Source organism: Podarcis vaucheri (assembly GCF_965113315.1).
Source record: "Podarcis vaucheri genome assembly, chromosome: 2".
Lineage (NCBI taxonomy): Eukaryota > Metazoa > Chordata > Lepidosauria > Squamata > Lacertidae > Podarcis > Podarcis vaucheri.
Genome location: NC_138760.1, coordinates 130,939,702 through 130,957,481, shown reverse-complemented (window position 1 = coordinate 130,957,481; position 17,780 = coordinate 130,939,702). Strand labels below are relative to the sequence as shown.

The 17,780-nt window shown below is 45.0% G+C and overlaps 2 protein-coding genes across 7 annotated transcripts in view; one reads left to right on the top strand and one right to left on the bottom strand.

Moving 5' to 3' along the window:
* LOC309527301 (uncharacterized protein) overlaps positions 1 to 17,780 on the top strand; it is a 123,294-nt gene that overhangs the window by 30,459 nt on the left and 75,055 nt on the right. The window lies entirely within an intron of this gene.
* Positions 4,508 to 12,186, bottom strand: LOC309527570 (vomeronasal type-2 receptor 26-like; the record flags this gene model as incomplete). The annotated part of the gene is made up of 5 exons (XM_082214396.1): positions 4,508 to 5,406; positions 7,235 to 7,361; positions 8,287 to 8,514; positions 9,823 to 10,617; positions 11,920 to 12,186. 5 exons carry the CDS (start codon positions 12,184 to 12,186, stop codon positions 4,508 to 4,510), a joined length of 2,316 nt encoding a protein of 771 aa, XP_082070522.1.

Sequence of the window (17,780 nt, the reverse complement as noted above, 5' to 3'; positions counted from 1 at the left end):
AGCAGGGATCAGCAAACTTTTTCAGCAGGGGGCCGGTCCACAGTCCCTCAGACCTTGTGGTGGGCCGGACTATATTTTGAAGAGAAATAAAATGACCGAATTCCTATGCCCTACAAATAACCCGGAGATGCATTTTAAATAAAAGCACACATTCCACTCATGTAAAAACACACTGATTCCCAGACTGTCCGCGGGCCGGATTTAGAAGGGAATTGGGCCAGATCTGGGCCCCGGGCCTTAGTTTACCTACTCATGGACTTGAGTGTCAGGATTGTAATTGATGAGGGGAGAACTAGCCCCCTTTTGACATAGCCAAGAATGAGGCAGGGTGATTTCATAGAATCGCGGTCCCTGCTACCCATGTGTGTTCACACAGTAATAACGGGAACTTCCATGCAAATCCTTGAATGCTTTCGCTTCAAGGCTCCCCCGGAAAAATAGAACAATTTGCACAGCTCTACAGTGGGCAATAAAGGGACGCGGGTGGCGCTGTGGGTTAAACCACAGAACCTAGGACTTTCCGATCAGAATGTTGGCGGTTCGAATCCCCGCGACGGGGTGAGCTCCCGTTGCTCAGTCCCTGCTCCTGCCAACCTAGCAGTTCGAAAGCATGTCAAAGTGCAAGTAGATAAATAGGTACCGCTCCGGCGGGAAGGTAAACGGCATTTCCGTGCGCTGCTCTGGTTCACCAGAAGCGGCTTAGTCATGCTGGCCACATGACCCAGAAGCTGTACGCCAGCTGCCTCGGCCAGTAAAGCGAGATGAGCACCGCAACCCCAGAGTCGGTTAGGACTGGACCTAATGGTCAGGGGTCCCTTGACCTTTACCTTTACAGTGGGCAATATGACTGTTTAGTCTAGATTACGAATCCTTTCTGGGTTCCATCCTGGCTCTACCCTTTTCCAGACTTCCTGCAAGCATAGAAATGTTGTTTACTTGCAGGAAACCTGTGTCCTTCAATGAAGCATGAAATGCAGACAGAGGTATTATGTGCTTGGCTGAGGAGCCAAGCGCACAGGTACACTTGCATTTTAGAGGGGGAAATGTAGAAGTTATCCTGAAGAGGCTCTCTCTGTGTGTCCTAGCCTTGCAACCTGAGGAGTGGTGGGGAGGGAGGCGGGGAGAAAGGAGGAGAAAGGGTTGAGATGTACAGACTCCCTCTCTGTGAAACCCCCAAGAGCCATTGCTGCCAGTCCAGGTAGGCAGCACTAACCCAGGCGGACTGATGGTGTGACTCTGAATAGTGCAGCATCCCACATTTGGAGCCCCCAGTCTCCCATGCAGAGGCGCTTCAGCTTCTCTTACACATGGGGCAGGGGCCGGGGACAGGAATCCAGCTTCCAGGGAGCAAGGCCCTTTCCACCTGGCCTAGGGGGGCAGAGCATGTGTGATGGGGCTTCAAAGGAGATGGTGCATTGCAAACCCTGCAGGTATGGGCCCCCCACTTTGCCGCTGGATTGCATGGATCTGGGCCTCTCATGGTGGGTCCCAGGAATGGCGCTTTTGGAAAGCATGGGGTGACTTTACCCTTTTCTTCCTTGCCCTTCCCCTCCCCCCCTTTCTATCTCACTGCTGGCATCTGTCATGGCTGCTGTTATGTACTGAGTTGAATAGGATCCAAAATGCAGCAGTCTGATTGGTCCTAGAACAATAGGATTCAGAATGCAGCAGCCTGATTGGTCCACAGGAGCCACCCAATCCAGCTCCAGGTGGAAGTGAATCCACAACCTGATTGGCCTACAGGTGAATCCTGGAATTAGCCAATCACGTGGGGCCCATTGTGTAAATAATGTATATAAAGCAGACATTCTGAGGGAACTTCCATTCCTCCTCATCACTGTGAGCTGAATAAGGAGCATGAAATCCACTCTCGACCCCGAGTATATTTCAACTGCTTTAGTTGGGTTTCCTGCATTGCGGAACTCTATTAGTCTTTGATTCCATGAAGCTGACCAGCGGTCCCTGTACCTCTACGCTAACATACAGCGGCTCTCCAGGGTCTCTTCCATCCCTGCCATTGGGGTTTGAACCCTGGGACCTTCCTGCACCCAAGGCAGTTGCTCTAACCACTGAGCTGGAAGAACACCACTCACAGGTGTTAAGCACACCATTCCCCACACGTAAAGCCAACCAGGAGGACAGGAAAGTTGTAGAAGGAATGTTAATATTGTGTTTTCATTTGTTGGAAGCTGCCCAGAGCGGCTGGGGCACATGTTGGCATAGAAATAATAAATAATTCTTATTCCTATAATCTGATTTATGCTTTGTTTCCTTGTACACACATGCACACCATAGGTGCCAGCTCCCCCTGGGAGCCTGGGCACCCACAAAATTCCCCATGAAGGGGGTGGGCACCCACAAAATTTGGTGCCAGGGCCATGTGTGCTGCATGGCACCCACGGCCCCAGGCATTCATGGTTGCGGGGTCAAGTTGGCACTCCTGATGCACACAAACACACACACGGAACTTGGAAGGAGGAACAGAGGAAATGCTTGCATGCATTTGATAGGCTGCTGCTCATATCTGTAGGTCTTTATGCAGAACTTGGATTTTAGGACTCTTCATGTGCCACCCTCATGCGCCACCCATGGTAGCTTTTACGTTTCACATGGCTCCAGAAAGAAACACCGAAAGAGCACTTTCACTACAGTGGTACCTCGGTTCTTAAATGCCTTGGTAATCAAATACCTTGGTTCCCAAATGCCAAAAACCCGGAAGCAAGTGTTCCGGTTTTTGAACATTTTTCAGAAGCCGAACGACTGATGCGGCTGTCGGCTATTGTTTCTGGGGCACCTGCACCAAACAGAAGCTGCCCCTTGGTTTTTGAACATTTCAGAAGTCAAACGGACTTCCAGAATGGATTAAGTTCGAGAACTCAGGGCCGTCTTTACCTGGGGGTGCAAGGGGTGTGGGGCACCCAGGTTCTGATTCTGGGGGGTGCCAGGCACCTGCCACTGAAGGTGACTAAGCTCTGCTTGGCACAGGCTGTGTTGGCGAGAGGACAGAGGAGCCGTTTCTCAGAAGATGTCTGGATAACTTTGTCCTTGATACTTCTAGAGCCCAAGACCCAACACCCAACATCCCAACTATCAGAGAATAGCAAATTAAGTTATTCGAGTATATAGAGTTAGCAAAAATGACACAGAAGATCAGGTATCAGAAAAACACCAAATTTATTAATGATTGGAACAAATTCATTACATACATGGAAACAAATTTAGGAAATATTAAAATTACAGTAGGGGAAATATAAAACCGGCGATGTAGAGATAGTGGTAAAAAGATTCTGCAGAAGAAAACATTGGGATACAGCTCAAACCGTGGTGGAGGGAAGTCAGTTCAACAATACAGTATGAATCTAATGTTTTTGTTATGTGCCTTTTTTGTGCCTTTGTATTTTGCTTTATTTCTTTTTTTTTCTCTTTTTTATCCTTTATGGATTGTTTGTGGGGTTTTTTTTGTTGGTGTATATGTCAGAAATAAAATAAAAAGAATTTTCAAAAAAAAAAAAAGGATACTTCTAGAGTTGAAGAGTACCAGGCAGTCACCTGGAAAAAAAATCTTTTCTACATAACAGTGATTTAACCCTGAATGCATAGCTTTATCCACTCCAGCTGGTTGCAACAACTCTAACATGATGTGTGACTGGCCCAAGGTTACCCAGCAGCTGCATGTGAAGGAGTGGAGACGCAAACCTAGTTCACCAGATTACAAGACTACCGCTCTTAACCACTGCACCACACTGGCTCTCACCACAATAACATAAGACACCAGAATTTGATTAGAAAATGAGGTTTTATTATCAGAATCCTTGATACAGAAAATCTAAACAGCAAGAGATATCAAGTTATGATTGAAACAGCAAGACCACAAAGCTGCTTCCAGAGAACTGGACCTTTCTCCAGATTCAGCTATTTCTGAAGAGGAGACAACCTATTTGCCTAAAAACACCTGCTTGTATACTATAAAATTGCCTCTGCCAAGCACCCTTTGTGATGTCAACCTGTTAAACATTTCCTTTGGTTAGCGTCGATTCCAGGGCATATTTCCAGAAGGTCCTTAGCATCTGCACCCCAAATTCTGTTGATGGTGCAAAACCTAAGCCCATTTCCCATTTCTTCATGACCTAGGATTTCAACTGTACACCTAAGGCAAATCTTAGTCTGGTCAGCTGAATCATTAATGATCAGCATTGGGGGGGGGGAATCAACATTCAGTGTGGGTGCATCAGTTAGGAGTTGGTCAGAGAAAGGAGGCATGGGAGTCATTGGTTGGAATGAATTACACAAAATGCTAATGGTCATTTTTCAGTCCTAATATGTGTATCCGTTTTCCCTTATATAATACCATTATTATTATTATTATTATTATTATTATTATTATTATTATTATTAAAGTCAATCCCTTTGGAGCCTTTTGGGAAATAATAAGCCTGGGATCCAGGTTTTTTTCTTTTTAAATCCCCAATTATTTAATATCTGTAGTGCTAAGAATTAAATGCAATGTTTAGTCTTTTGTCTTCAGGTGCTCCTTCATGTTCAGATCAGGCTTCAATATAATAATGTAGCACTTTGGCATGAAGATACATCCCAGAAGCCCAGCACTGGAGGCCAAGATGGAGAAAACCTGAACGGCTACCATGTATTTCCCCTTTGTGCTCAGGTAGGTGGGCACAAAAGACACCCAAACACTGCAGAAGACCAGCATGCTGAAGGTGATCAGCTTGGCTTCATTGAAGGATCCTGGAAGCTTCCTGGCTAGGAAAGCCACCGTGAAGCAGATGGCAGCCAGGAAACCCATGTAGCTGAGGGCAGTGTAAAACATAGCAACAGACCCTTCATTGCATTGCAAGGTAATCTCTCCAGGCTGGGAGTGCTTGTCAGAGTCTGGGAATGGGGGAAAGATCCCCAGCCAAGTGGCGCAGATAAGAACTTGTACACTGGAACAGGAAATGACAATGGAGTTGGCTAAACCCTTCCCCAACCATTTCCTCACCCTACTCCCTGGCTTTGTGGCCAGGAAGGCCAGCACCACAGTGATTGTTTTTGCCAGGATGGAAGAGACGGCAACTGAGAAAATGATGCTGAAGGCTGTTTGTCGCAGAAGGCAGGTCATTTTTGTTGGCTGGCCGATGAAGAGGAAGGAGGACAAAAAGGAGAGAAGGAGCGAGATGAGAAGGGTATAGGAGAGATCCCGGTTGTTGGCTTTGACTATGGGAGTTTCCTTGTATTTAATGAATATTCCAAACACAAGGCCAGTGGTTAAGGATAAGGAGAGGGCAAAGGAAGTTAGGAGGCTCCCTAGAGATTCTTTATAGGACAGGAAAGTGATTATTTTGGGGACACATTGATCTCGCTCCTTGTTTGGATGCTGATCTTCTGGACATTTGGTGCATTCCTTGGCATCTGCATAGAGAAAGAGACTTCAGTATCCTTATAGCATTATAACACCTACAGCAGTCTGAATGTTGTCACAATTGTGGGGAATGGTTGCAATATGGGAGAGATCAGGAAAGAACACTGTGTTGTTGGGAAGGAGAGAGGTGCAGTGGTCAAGGATAAGATAACGCCAAAGGAAGTCGTGAGGATTCCCAAATGCTCTTTATAGGCTAGGAAGGGAATAACCTTGGAAACACATTGATCTCTGTCATTGTTTGGATGCTGATCTTCGGAACCTTTAGTGCAATGTCCTGCATCTGAGAAGGAGAGCAACTCCAGTATTATTGACATCAAGCTTACATCCATAAATGTCTTTGCTGTATTGCATTTGATGGTATTTGTGTCAGGAAACAGGAAGGAGCAGAAGCAACAGCAAGAGGAAGATATCTACTGGTAGAGGATATGCTTTGTACACAGAGGCCTATATCTGACATAAATTTAGGCCTCCTTGCACCCATTTCAACTGGTGTACCCTGAACATTGCACAATAGGATTTCTTCTACAAATCTGCTTTATGTGTTTCATATCTGCCCAAAAGTACAGCACATTGTGGAGAATTCACTGTGCATGATAAAGACTAGAACATGTCTTTAACGACTGACCTGTTCCTGTTCCCCAACCACATATACGGCAGAGGTTTAAAACCTTCACAGAAAATTCAAAATAAAGCCAGAACAGCTAAGAGCTTTTGTCTTCCTAGGATTCAAACTCAGCTTATTAGCTCTCATCCTGTCCACCACTACCTTAAGGCGCCCATCCAGAAGAACCAGAAGAAGTAAACCTCATTCATGACAAGGCCCTGGGCCCCGCAGTTCCCTTATATGATAAACACACATGGACACAAATAATTTAGGTTAATGGGCTAATCGGATCCTTTTAACAGGATACCCTTATCGAGGAGGGGCAGGCAGAGGCTACAACCTCCCCTCCCACCACAAAGGCCTACCCAATGCCTAACCTTACAAAATTGTGACGATTGCTACAAGGTAGGCGAAAACCAAATGGCTGGTGCCAATTTGCCAAGTGAAACAATTCCTACCCCGCCCCATCAATATGGTAGTCGACATATGTCCATAGCAAGGTCGCTGTCATAGCAACACATAAAAAGAGGGCAGGTGGGCTGGGCGAGATCCGGCGAGGAGGCAAAAAGAGGCCACCCCCCTGGCTGCGCGACAGTTTAAATGGCCTACGGCCACGCCCCCAGCCATGGCGATTGGGTGTCCAGGGGCGTGACGTGGCTGGGAATCCCCATGATGTGGGCAGCATCCCTCCACCCCCAAGCCAGTTCACTGGGGGTCCAGGATGCTGGTCTGCAACACCGCCCCCCCCCCCAGGGAAGGGGAACGGATATATGAAAACCACAAACAAACAAAGCACAGTACAACAGCACCAACATTCAGAGAGTGGAGAGAAGCATTGATAACAGCATGGTCATCATTAAAACTACCAGGGCATTGTACAAACTGAAATAATAATTTTTTAAATGTAAAAAAATCTCAGAACCAAGCACAGAGAACCAGCATTCTAGAGAGCAAGTCATTAAACCAGACGATGCGCTGGACTGGTTGAACAGCTGAAAATTTGTTCGCCTGATGCTGGAATCACATCACAGCTAGTGGCAGCAGAGCCTCCCTGGCAAGGCCATCCCATTCACTGTTGTTACCACTTTGTACTTGCTTTATGAACACAATTTTATGTTCTTCTCTGCCATGGTATTTCCCCCCTCCCCCTTTAACGTCAGGCTTACAGGGTTTTTTGTTCGTTTTGTGTTTTGCAAACAAAACAAATGGAATACCTTCCTGAGTCGAGATGGTCCCTTCTGCGCATGGAGTGCAAGCATAGCAACAAACTGGCTTTCCTTCCTGAGTCTCCTTGGCGTCTCCAGCTTGGCAGCTTTTGGTGCACCTGGAACGAGGCACGGTCTGTCCAGAAAGAGATGGAGCGTCACAGGAAAAGAATTAGGAGTATTTGCAGTTGGTGGTATACATTCAAAGATTTGTGCTTCAGACGCCATGAAAACCTTGCTAGGCAGCCTCTTTCTCAGGCAACAAAATGTTCTGGGCCAGCCATGGCAGAACCTGCCCTTAATGCCCCCAAACAGGGCAGGTTGGGGGAGCTAAACACTCATTGGCTGCTGCTGCTGCTATGGGAAGGTTCCTTTGTACAGTGCAGCCCTGTAGATCAGGGATGGAGAACCTGTGACTATTTAGATCTTGCTGGGCTACAGCTCCCATTATCTCCCACAGCCACGACTGTGTTAGAATTCCTGATCTCTGATTGAAGTCATGGGATTTTTGTCTTTCACACGACGTGATATGTTTTGACTCCACAGTGGGAAGTGACAGGATGTTTGTGTTACTGTGTTCCGTGAAGTGGGACTATTGACTTTTGTTCTTTTTCTCTTTGCTGTCTGATGCTAGAGAGAGAGGGAGCCATGTTGCAGTGCTCCGTGTGTGTTTATATGTAAATAAAGTAGATTAGACAACATGCTGAGTTGCTGGGGTTCTGTCATGCAAGTGGTGCAAACTCTGCGGATCTCAAAGTGTGTCGGTGTCGGTTGGCATCAGTCACTGTGATGTTCGGGCTGAAGAAAGCTTATGAAGCTCCCAAACGATTGACCAGGAGGGAGAGAACATGCCAGTCGGGCATGTGTCTCTGCCAGAGTCCTACTCGAGTGTAGGCTGAACTCCTGACAGACTGTACTGGCAGGGGGCTGATGCGCGTTTGAGTCCTACAACATCTGGTTCCTCATCCCTGCTGTACGTGTTTACATTGCGTCCCAGCATGCTCAGATTATTTGAGCTTGACACATGTCACAGACAATAAAATGATACACATCTCCCCAACCTTCTTAAACGTCTCGGGCCATGAAATAGCATCTGGGTTAATGGTGAACTTCAGGTCTGAGGATGTGCATCCCTCCATACTTCCAATCTTCACTCTGCCACGAGACTTATTGGGAAACTGCACCCAATTGATGATGTCAAAGCTGGCTGGCAGCTCCCGACTCTCATCCAAACATTGCCCATCAATGGAGGTATTAGTCATCTGGACTTCTCTTAAGAAAGGGTGAAGCTGAAAGGACAGGAGAAAGAGCAACATGTGTGGTAGGTAAGACAAATTCACAGAGAACAATGCTATCGATAGCTACTAGCCATGGTTTGCTAGCTAGCTAGAAACTTTATTTGCATTAGCCACTAGCCATAGCAATAAAGTAAAATATACTGGAAATCGAGCTAAATAGTTAGCTTTAGCCACAGATAAAACATGTGAGCCAGTAGGCTTTCTTTTGATTAAAAGAAAAAGGGAAACCTGAGGAATGTTAGAAAGTTAATCACATAATAGATCTTACTCTAATTGCCCCTGCTAAAAATATTATTTTTACAGTTATACTAAAATTAAACTAATCCCCAGCCCCATCTAAACATTTATCCTACCACCCAACAGAGCAAAAACAAAGACAGAAATTTAAAATGCCACAGGTTAAAAACTATTTTAAAACATTGAAAAGCATTTTCAACACTTGCCCCAACCCCAGAGTTTGTTTCAGTGAGTCTGGGCTTCTTCAGGACTCACAGCAGGGCAATATTCACAAAATATTGTTAGTAGCAGTGACTACATTATTACATGAGCACTGTTCCACAGCATTTGATATTTTCATTTATAGACATTCATTCAAAATAAGATGGGGTATGTACTCTTTTTCATTACTCTTTGTATTATAGTTTATATTTTTTGTAAAGTGATATGTCATGCAAGTCATTGTCTGTAAAATTTACTCGCTTCATTTAAAGATTTGCAGAGACTTTGAGACGAAAGATTTCATTTTGTACTTGTTATGGTTTGAAGGAATTCTATAAAGATTGTCTATTACGTACGTACATGGTCATCATGTTGCCTGGACATTACTGGCATTCTCTTTGCAGCACAGAGGTTTGTTTGTTTGTTTGTTTGGTTACTCCCAGGAGTCTAAAGCAGAGCAGGAGAGCCTGGTCCCCACTCTCTAGGCCAGGTGGAAAAAAGTCTTGTAGGGAGCGGCCTTCAGCACTCACAGCAGGGTGCTTCATATTGGGACTAGCGCACAACTCATCTGGACTCCTACATATTTCTATTAGAAGTAACCCTCACTGAATTCAATGAGCTTACTCCCATGTAAGTGCATATAGCACTGCAGCCATAGTGGCTGATCATGGTTGCTGCTGTTTTCTGCTGTCACAGCTTAGTAACCTCCTTCTCTTCAGCATTTTAAGGCTGGCCACTCATTATCATTACGCTCAGTTCTATGTTCGTTTCATTTTTGAAGGAGAGCATATTCCACTGTTAGGCAAAATGAGATTGGCTACTCAAAGTGATAGATTTGGGGCACCACTGAATGAGAAATACCTGCCAAGGGTGCAGCCTCTGATGTTTCAGCCTGTTTCCTCCACCCACCCTCAAGATCTGTCTGGATCTCGATGAATGAGCCATGTTCAAGGCCCGAACCACTGCTTGGACACTGTTGTACGTGCTGTAGCTGTCCTGGGAGAAAATTCTCTCAAGCTCCTCCTGCTGCAAAGTCTCCAGCTTTCCTCCCTCTGTGCATCTCGTCCAGCCTTTCACAGACAACACATGCTTTGAATATGAACAATGAAATGCTCTTTTCCAAAACCGTTCAAGAACAGGTGAGAATGGATTATAGTAGTCATATTTCATCCTTATGGGGGTCTTCGTTACAAAGGACAAGGAACCCCAGAGGTAACGGAAATCAACAAACAAGTACATGTTGATGTCCCAAAAAGTTGTTGTGATCCAGAGCTTTGACCCAGCGTGTATTGTTTCAAGTAGGGTTTGCAAAATTGCAATCAGATCAAATTCGTGTTGAGAGTCTGCATAGTAAACAAGTACGCTAACTTGTCTCCACACGTCACAGGATTCTCTTTTGAGTAACTCGTAATACGGCATCGTCTTGAGGACTCTCTTTGAAACGGCCACACAAATTCCATTGTGGGTCAGCAGAGGTTTCAAGGCGCTCATGAACCTCTCTCCGTTGTCAGTGTCTGGAGCGACGAGACCAACCCATGTCCACTGGAAGTGCAGGAGCAGCTGGACAATCCCCAAGCACTGTGCCTCTTCTTTTGGGACCATCCGGTAGACAAAAGGGAACTGAGTTTTATAATCGAGAAGAAAGCCGTAACTGACCTAGTGAAGAAGGGGGCAAAAGATGGATGATACCTTTCCGGGACAATGATCAAATACTTGTTAATCTGGAATTACTAACATGTATCAGCAACCTCCAAGGGGACTCTGTGGTGTGCTTGTCAGTGAGTACCAGTCTACTCAAGCTGCTGTGCCCAGCATCCCCAACACAGTGCTTTACTTTCCCGCATAGGACTGAATGGTGATCTTTACTCCAAAGCAAGTGATGAACAGAGATGCTCAGCATCAATACACTTTGGCCAGGATTGTTTAGCAGCACTGTCTTACATATATCTAGGAGAGAGAAAGAGGCAAGGATACCCAATGGGGTGCACAGGTGTTGAGTTGCGCCTAACATTGGGGGGCCCGTCACACATACATGATGTCAGATGCGTGGCTCACAATGTGCATGCCGCCCCTCCCAATCCAGCCAGGCCAACTCAACCCGCCACCCGCCACCCCCCACCCATCACCCGCTGCCTTACTTTCATTTGCAGCTGCCACCACAAGGCTGAGACCACCTTGGTGAGGTCTCCTTCTCATCCTCCATGAGGTCCAAGAAGGCACCTGAGCACATTTTGAGATCTCCAGCACTCCTTCCTGGAAGGCACCCTGGTGACCCCCAAAGGGACACGCTGGGCCAAGACACCTTGCCCTGCCGGGACTCTGACAGTGATTGCCAGTGTGAAAGCCCCCTCAACATTGTGGGGGCTGGGGACCCTGCCAAAAGATATTGAGGGGACACCTCACCCCCCTGGAGCTGCCACGGCTGCTTGAGAGCAATTCCTCTATGAAGAAAGGGACCTTTTAGTTTGGAGAAGAGGCAAAGAAAAGGAGACACATATAAATGTTGGAAGATTCAGGACAGATCAAAGAAGGAACTTCTTCACAGAGTGCATACTTTAACTTGGATGGTTTTAAAAGGCAATGTTCTGCCTCCACTGTTCAAGACAGCATGCACTGAATATCAGTTGTGGTGAGTCACAAGTCTGGAGAGTGTTGTTGCAGTCAAGTTCTGCTTGTGAGCTTCCCATTGGGACAGCAGGTTGGCAACTGTGAAAATAGGATGCTGAATTAGATTGGCCTAATCCAGGCAATTCTTAAATGTTGTTAATTGCAAAATAATGGCAATATAATAGACAGATTCAGGGGAGTTGTTACAGGTAAAGTTTCCTTCAGAAAAATGGAAGTCTTGCTCCAAATAGGAGAACAAAAAGGAACATAAACTTCGGCAAAAGAAATGTTGCAAGTCACCAAAGGATCTCTAGAATTATACACAGTTGATTTTCTCCCAATCCATCATACCTGTGGGATTTTGTAGATGCCTGACACGGTTGAAATCTGGCTGAAGATGTCAGAATTAGCATGTTCAAGAACTGCCAACAGGTTGTTCCGTCTTCCGCAATTGTAGTTCGGAATATTGATTTCCCCACCAGCCAGCAGGTCTAGCATGACATCGGAAGTGATTCTGCTATCACAATAGTTCTCATAGATGTTGTAGCCCAGGGTGATGTTGGGTAAAATCCTAGAATCCTGATTGATTTTCTGAATGGTGAAGAAGAAGGACAACATATGCCAGTACCTTCTGAATTCAAACCTGCAATGCAACAAGTATTTATAGTTTACCCTGAGATCAAAATGACACTTAATTCAGGCAATATTTCCAATTACAAAACAGCAAATTAAAAAAAACACAGTAAATTTAATTCATGTTGGACTTTGATATATATATTGCTGCAGAGTGCAGAAATAAGTAGTTTGGCAAGACTGCTGGTTGAAATAAAAAAAGGAACATTATGAGTATATGCTTGCCTGCAGCCATCATCACAAAAGGTTCAAAATGAAGGTCCAACACTGACTGGAGAAGGAAGAAGGAAGAAGGAAGAAGGAAGAAGGAAGAAGGAAGAAGGAAGAAGGAAGAAGGAAGAAGGAAGAAGGAAGAAGGAAGAAGGAAGAAGGAAGAAGGAAGTAAAACCTGAGAGAAAGTAATCTGCATGGAGTTACTTAAGAAGGAATTGGAGAGGGAAGAATACCGTATTTTTCGCTCTATAACATGCACCAGACCATAACACACACGTAGTTTTTAGAGGAGGAAAACAAGAAAAAAATATTCTAAACGAAACAGTGGATGTATGATTTTTGTGGTTCATGCTGTGGCCACAGACATGTGATCTGACAGTGAGTTTGGAGTAGCCCAATGCAAAAATCCTGAGGATCCATGTGGATCCATGCTAAAGTCGCCCTAAAGTCGCAGGGGCGCTGGGGGAGTGAACGGGAAGCAAGAGAAGGAGAACGATGCCTCACACACACACAGACACACAGAGTATCAATCCTAAAGTCGCAGGGGCGCTGGGAGAGCGCAGGGGCGCTGGGAGAGTGAACGGGAAGCAGGAGGAGGAGAACGATAGCTCAAGCACACACACACACACACAGCCCCTACAGTGGCTAATCCAAAATCGGACAGCAAAAAACTGCAGGCAGGGACAGAGAGCACGGGGTTGTTTTAAAGCGGCCAATCCTGCTCTGCTTCTCTCCCTCCTCCCCGGTTTGGCTGGCTGAAAAGCTTTGCTGCTACTTAGCGAGCTCAGTGGGGAGGAGAGAGGGACAGAGCACGGGGTTGCTTTAAAGCAGCCAACCAGACAGGAGCTGCTTACACTCGTGTAAGCGGCTCCTCTCCTCTCCCGCTCTGCTTCTCTCCATCCTCCCCGCTTGGCTCGCTGACAGGAGCCGCTTACACCCGCTTTGCTGTTTCAAAGTGAGCCACGGACTGCTCACGACTGCAGCAGATTCCCCCGCCATCCATAGGCATTCGCTCCATAACACGCACAGACATTTCCCCTTACTTTCTAGGAGGAAAAAACTGTGTGTTATGGAGCGAAAATTACGGTAGATTGTCTTTCTGCGTACCAACCCCCAATGGTTTAGGTAACTTACTGGATGCATTGCACCTTTGCTCTCAACAATTTTAAAACACAGGTAACAACTACCACAATTTTAAGCTGTAGGATTAACAGTTCCTAAACCGTTCAGATAGAAGAGTTTGGATTTGATATCCCGCTTTATCACTCCCCTAAGGAGTCTCAAAGCGGCTAACATTCTCCTTTCCCTTCCTCCCCCACAGCAAACACTCTGTGAGGTGAGTGAGGCTGAAAGACTTCAAAGAAGTGTGACTAGCCCAAGGTTACCCTGCAGTTGCATGTGGAGGAGTGCAGATGCGAACCCGGTTCACCAGATTACAAGCTCCCTCACTGTGAGATGTGAGGTTACAGGGAACCAGACAGGGGGCCTTCTTGGTAGCGGCGCCCGGCCGATCGAACACCCTCCCATCAGATGTCAAGGAAATAAACAACTATCTGACTTTTAGAAGACATCTGAAGGCAGCCCTGTTCAATTGCAGAATAGCCATTACCAAGGCATCATGGACTTTGAAGAAGCACCAACTCAGGATGAAGAAGAGTTTGGATTTGATATCCTACTTTATCACTTTATCGCGAATCCAGTTCACCAGATTACGAATCTCCACTCTTAACCACAACACCACACTGGTTTTCTAATAACCAAGTTGAAGCCTGGCTGTGGAATTAAACCAATGTTGGTGGCTGTGGGACTTCAGAGGACAGGGCTTTCCACAATGCAGAGATAATCATTTGCACAGTGGATTTTGTCCTACTTTCTATAGAAAAGCTGCTCACTCAGGAACATTTGCTCCCATTCTATTAAGAAGCTTTGTGGGAGGAGAAAGAGGGGAGGCTGAACTTTCAGTTAGATGCTAGATAAACCACATCGTCACATAATATGTTATGTCAAGCTGTTCAAAATGAGCCCTCTGGCTGGAGAACCCCAACGGGGCGCAGTTGTGTTCATGGGGCCCATCAAAGGGCAATTCAGAACCAAAGTTGGGAGAGTTGACTAGAAGTTTGGGGTTGCCTGGTAGCAAGGAATATCAGGTGAAAGAGTGTGAAATCAAGCAGCGTATAGTTTCTTACTCAGAAATCCTCGTTAAGGGGGGGCTGGAGAAAATGTATGGTTTAATTCCAGCACCTTTTGGACATATGACGCCCCCAATGAGGTAGTCTCCTGGCCTGTAATAATTCCATGGGTCACTTTCATCCCTGATCAAATTCAATGGGCATTTTGCCTTCAGCATCCCACAAACTGCCTGGGGCATTGGCAGCAGCAGGAGCAGCAATATCATTCTGAATCTGCCTGCAACAGTTGCCTCCCTTCTGACAGCAATAATTTTAGATATACAGATCGAGTCCTGCTATTGAAAGGTGCCAATAGTAAACCTCACCCACTTGTCCCTACCTGCTCCAAATATCAGCGGTAAATGATATATTTCTGAAACCGTTCCTCCTTCAGGCTTAGTGCAAGAACTTGCCTCATTGCCCTTAATTATGGTGTTTTCAGCCATTGGGGAAATCCTTGGAGTTTTGGTAAGAAGAATGGTGTGAATCACTGTAATTTTAATAATTATAAGGAAGAAGAATCGCCCAGCCCTCTGGTCCATCTGCTTGGGTGAAGGGAAATGTTCGGAACTGGAGAAAAACATGTTTTTTGGAACTCACTTGGGCCAGAGAGGGAGGGCAGGTGGCCTTGACAAGCTTTCCATGAGAAACATCTTTGGAATTGCTAGGACCAAAATTCCCTCCCTTCCTTCCTATATACAAAGAAAGCAAAGCAGTTGTCACACTGCAATTCATGTGGCTGCCAGTAGGTGGCCAGGTGAATGAGAAAGCAGAGCAGGTGCCCAGGCAAGCTGTTTCTTTTTTTTAAAAAAAATTAAATTAATTTTCCTTCAATAAAACAAACAGCAATAAACAACAATAGCCTAAACTAGACAACATAAACTAGCCATTACAATTTTTCAATAACTACAACATCTTATTAATGTCCCTATTATCTACGCATGTTGACCTCCCTCCCTCCCGATTTCGGGCTTCTTGGTAAATCTTCCTTTTTTGCAGTTTCGTGGTTAATACAACACACGTCGTAAGATTTATGTGATACCTGCTGTGGTTTTTAGATTTCTGAAATTTCCTTCAATGTATGTTATAAATTTGTTCCAATCACTAATAAACTTTGTACCTTTTTGGAATCTATTTTTGTGTGTCATTTTTGCTAATTCGACATATTCAAATAGTTTTATTTGCCAATCTTTAACGGTTGGGATGTCTGGGTTCTTCCATTTTTGTGCTATTAATATTCTAGCTGCCACTGTCGCATATTGGAATAGTGTCTGATCTTCTTTTTTAATTTCGTCCCCAATTATTCCCAGTAGGAAGGCTTCCGCTTTTTTAGAGAAGGTATATTTGAGTATTTTTTTAAAATTCATTATATATGAGTTCCCAAAACTTTTTAATTTCTTCACAAGCCCACCACATCTGGTAGAAATTCCCTTCTTTAATCTTACATTTTCAGCATATTTTATTTCCCATTTTATACATTTTTTCTAATTTCACCAGCAAGCTGTTTCAAGGAGTATGGCAGGTCCTTAATTTACATCAGGGAATCCATACAATATATTTGCCTAGAGTGTGGGATGAGCATCCATAACCTAATGATGTCACCAGTGCTTTTTTCAAGAAAAATAGGTGCTGGAACTCACCATGAAGTTGTTACAGTAAGTCGCCAGACGACTCAGGGCAGCCATGAACAGATGCTGTGCATCTGGTTCTGGTGCAAATCAATTAAATGCACCCCACCTCCCTTGTTCTCTTAGATTCAGGCAGATGGTTAGGGCAGATTGGAAGGGCCCTGTGCGCACGCAATGATAGAGGTCTGGCTGGTAAGCTTAAAGCCTACTGCTGCTAAACGGGAGGGAGAGTGAAGAAAAGGAAATATTAATTGGTCCCATCCTGTAGCTTGACTACTCATCGCTAGGAGAAGCTAGGAACTAGGTGGATTCACAGATATAATAAAAGGCTCGTGCACTCTGGCCAGCTTCCGTTTTGAGTTTAAATGTTGTTTAGGCTTCTCAGAAGTATGTAAAGGCATGCCCACCTGAAAGGACTGAGGTGACAGGGAGTGGCCACCGAAACAATATAACACCGGTCCTGAAAGACCTACATTGGCTCCCAGTACATTTCCAAGCACAATTCAGAGTGTTGGTGCTGACCTTTAAAGCCCTAAACGGCCTCGGTCCAGTATACCTGAAGGAGCATCTCCACCCCCATTGTTCTGCCTGGACACCAAGGTCCAGCTCCGAGGGCCTTCTGGCAGTTCCCTCACTGTGAGGTTACAGGGAACCAGGTATAGGGCCTTCTCAGTGGTGGTGCCCACCCTGTGGAACGCCCTCCCATCAGATGTCAAGGAAATGAACAACTATCTGACTTTTAGAAGACATCTGAAGGCAGCACTGTTTAGGGAAGTTTTTAATGTTTGATGTTTTATTGTGTTTTTAATATTCTGTTGGGAGCTGCCCAGAGTGGCTGGGGAAATGGGTGGGGTATAAATAAATTATTATTATTATTATTATTATTATTATTATTATTATTATTATTATTATACCGGAACTGCGCTCTGCAGCGCTCCGGCTGGATAAAAGCCACTGTAGAGAAATCATACAAATGCTCACAGTGTAGAATGTGTTTCAGTCACAGCTCTAGCCTTAGTGAACATCGTCTCCTCGACGCCTTCTCTTGGAGCGTGGCCGGAAGCGTCATACAAGTCCTTTTCTCTCTCTCTCTCTCTTTTATAAGATATTTATTAGAGTTTCAAAAATAAAAAAGAAGTCACAACAGTAATAATAAGGGGGGGGGAGAATAAAAAAGAAGAAAATACAAAATACAAAAAAGTAAAAACAATTAAAAACAAATCAATCTTTCCATATCTTGTCTTTCATTCACTTGTTTCCCTGACCTCCTCACACCTCCCCTTTTTTGTATTCCAGTTCAGTAAGTTAATTCAGCAATTCCTTTCCCTCTTTGTTTTTATCTTAGACCTTTGTCAAGCCATATATATTGTTATAAGTTTTGGGTGCCAGATTCTAACGTTTCTAAACGTTAGAAATTAATAAGTGCTTGAGTGCTAGATGTTGGATGTAGCAGTGTAAAAACGCAGGTTAAATCAGTTTTTCCTGACTAGAAAATCCCCTGTGGAGAAGAACCAACATCTAGAACAAAAGAAGGCAATGGGGAATTAACAAAAAAGTTACTCTCTGCCAG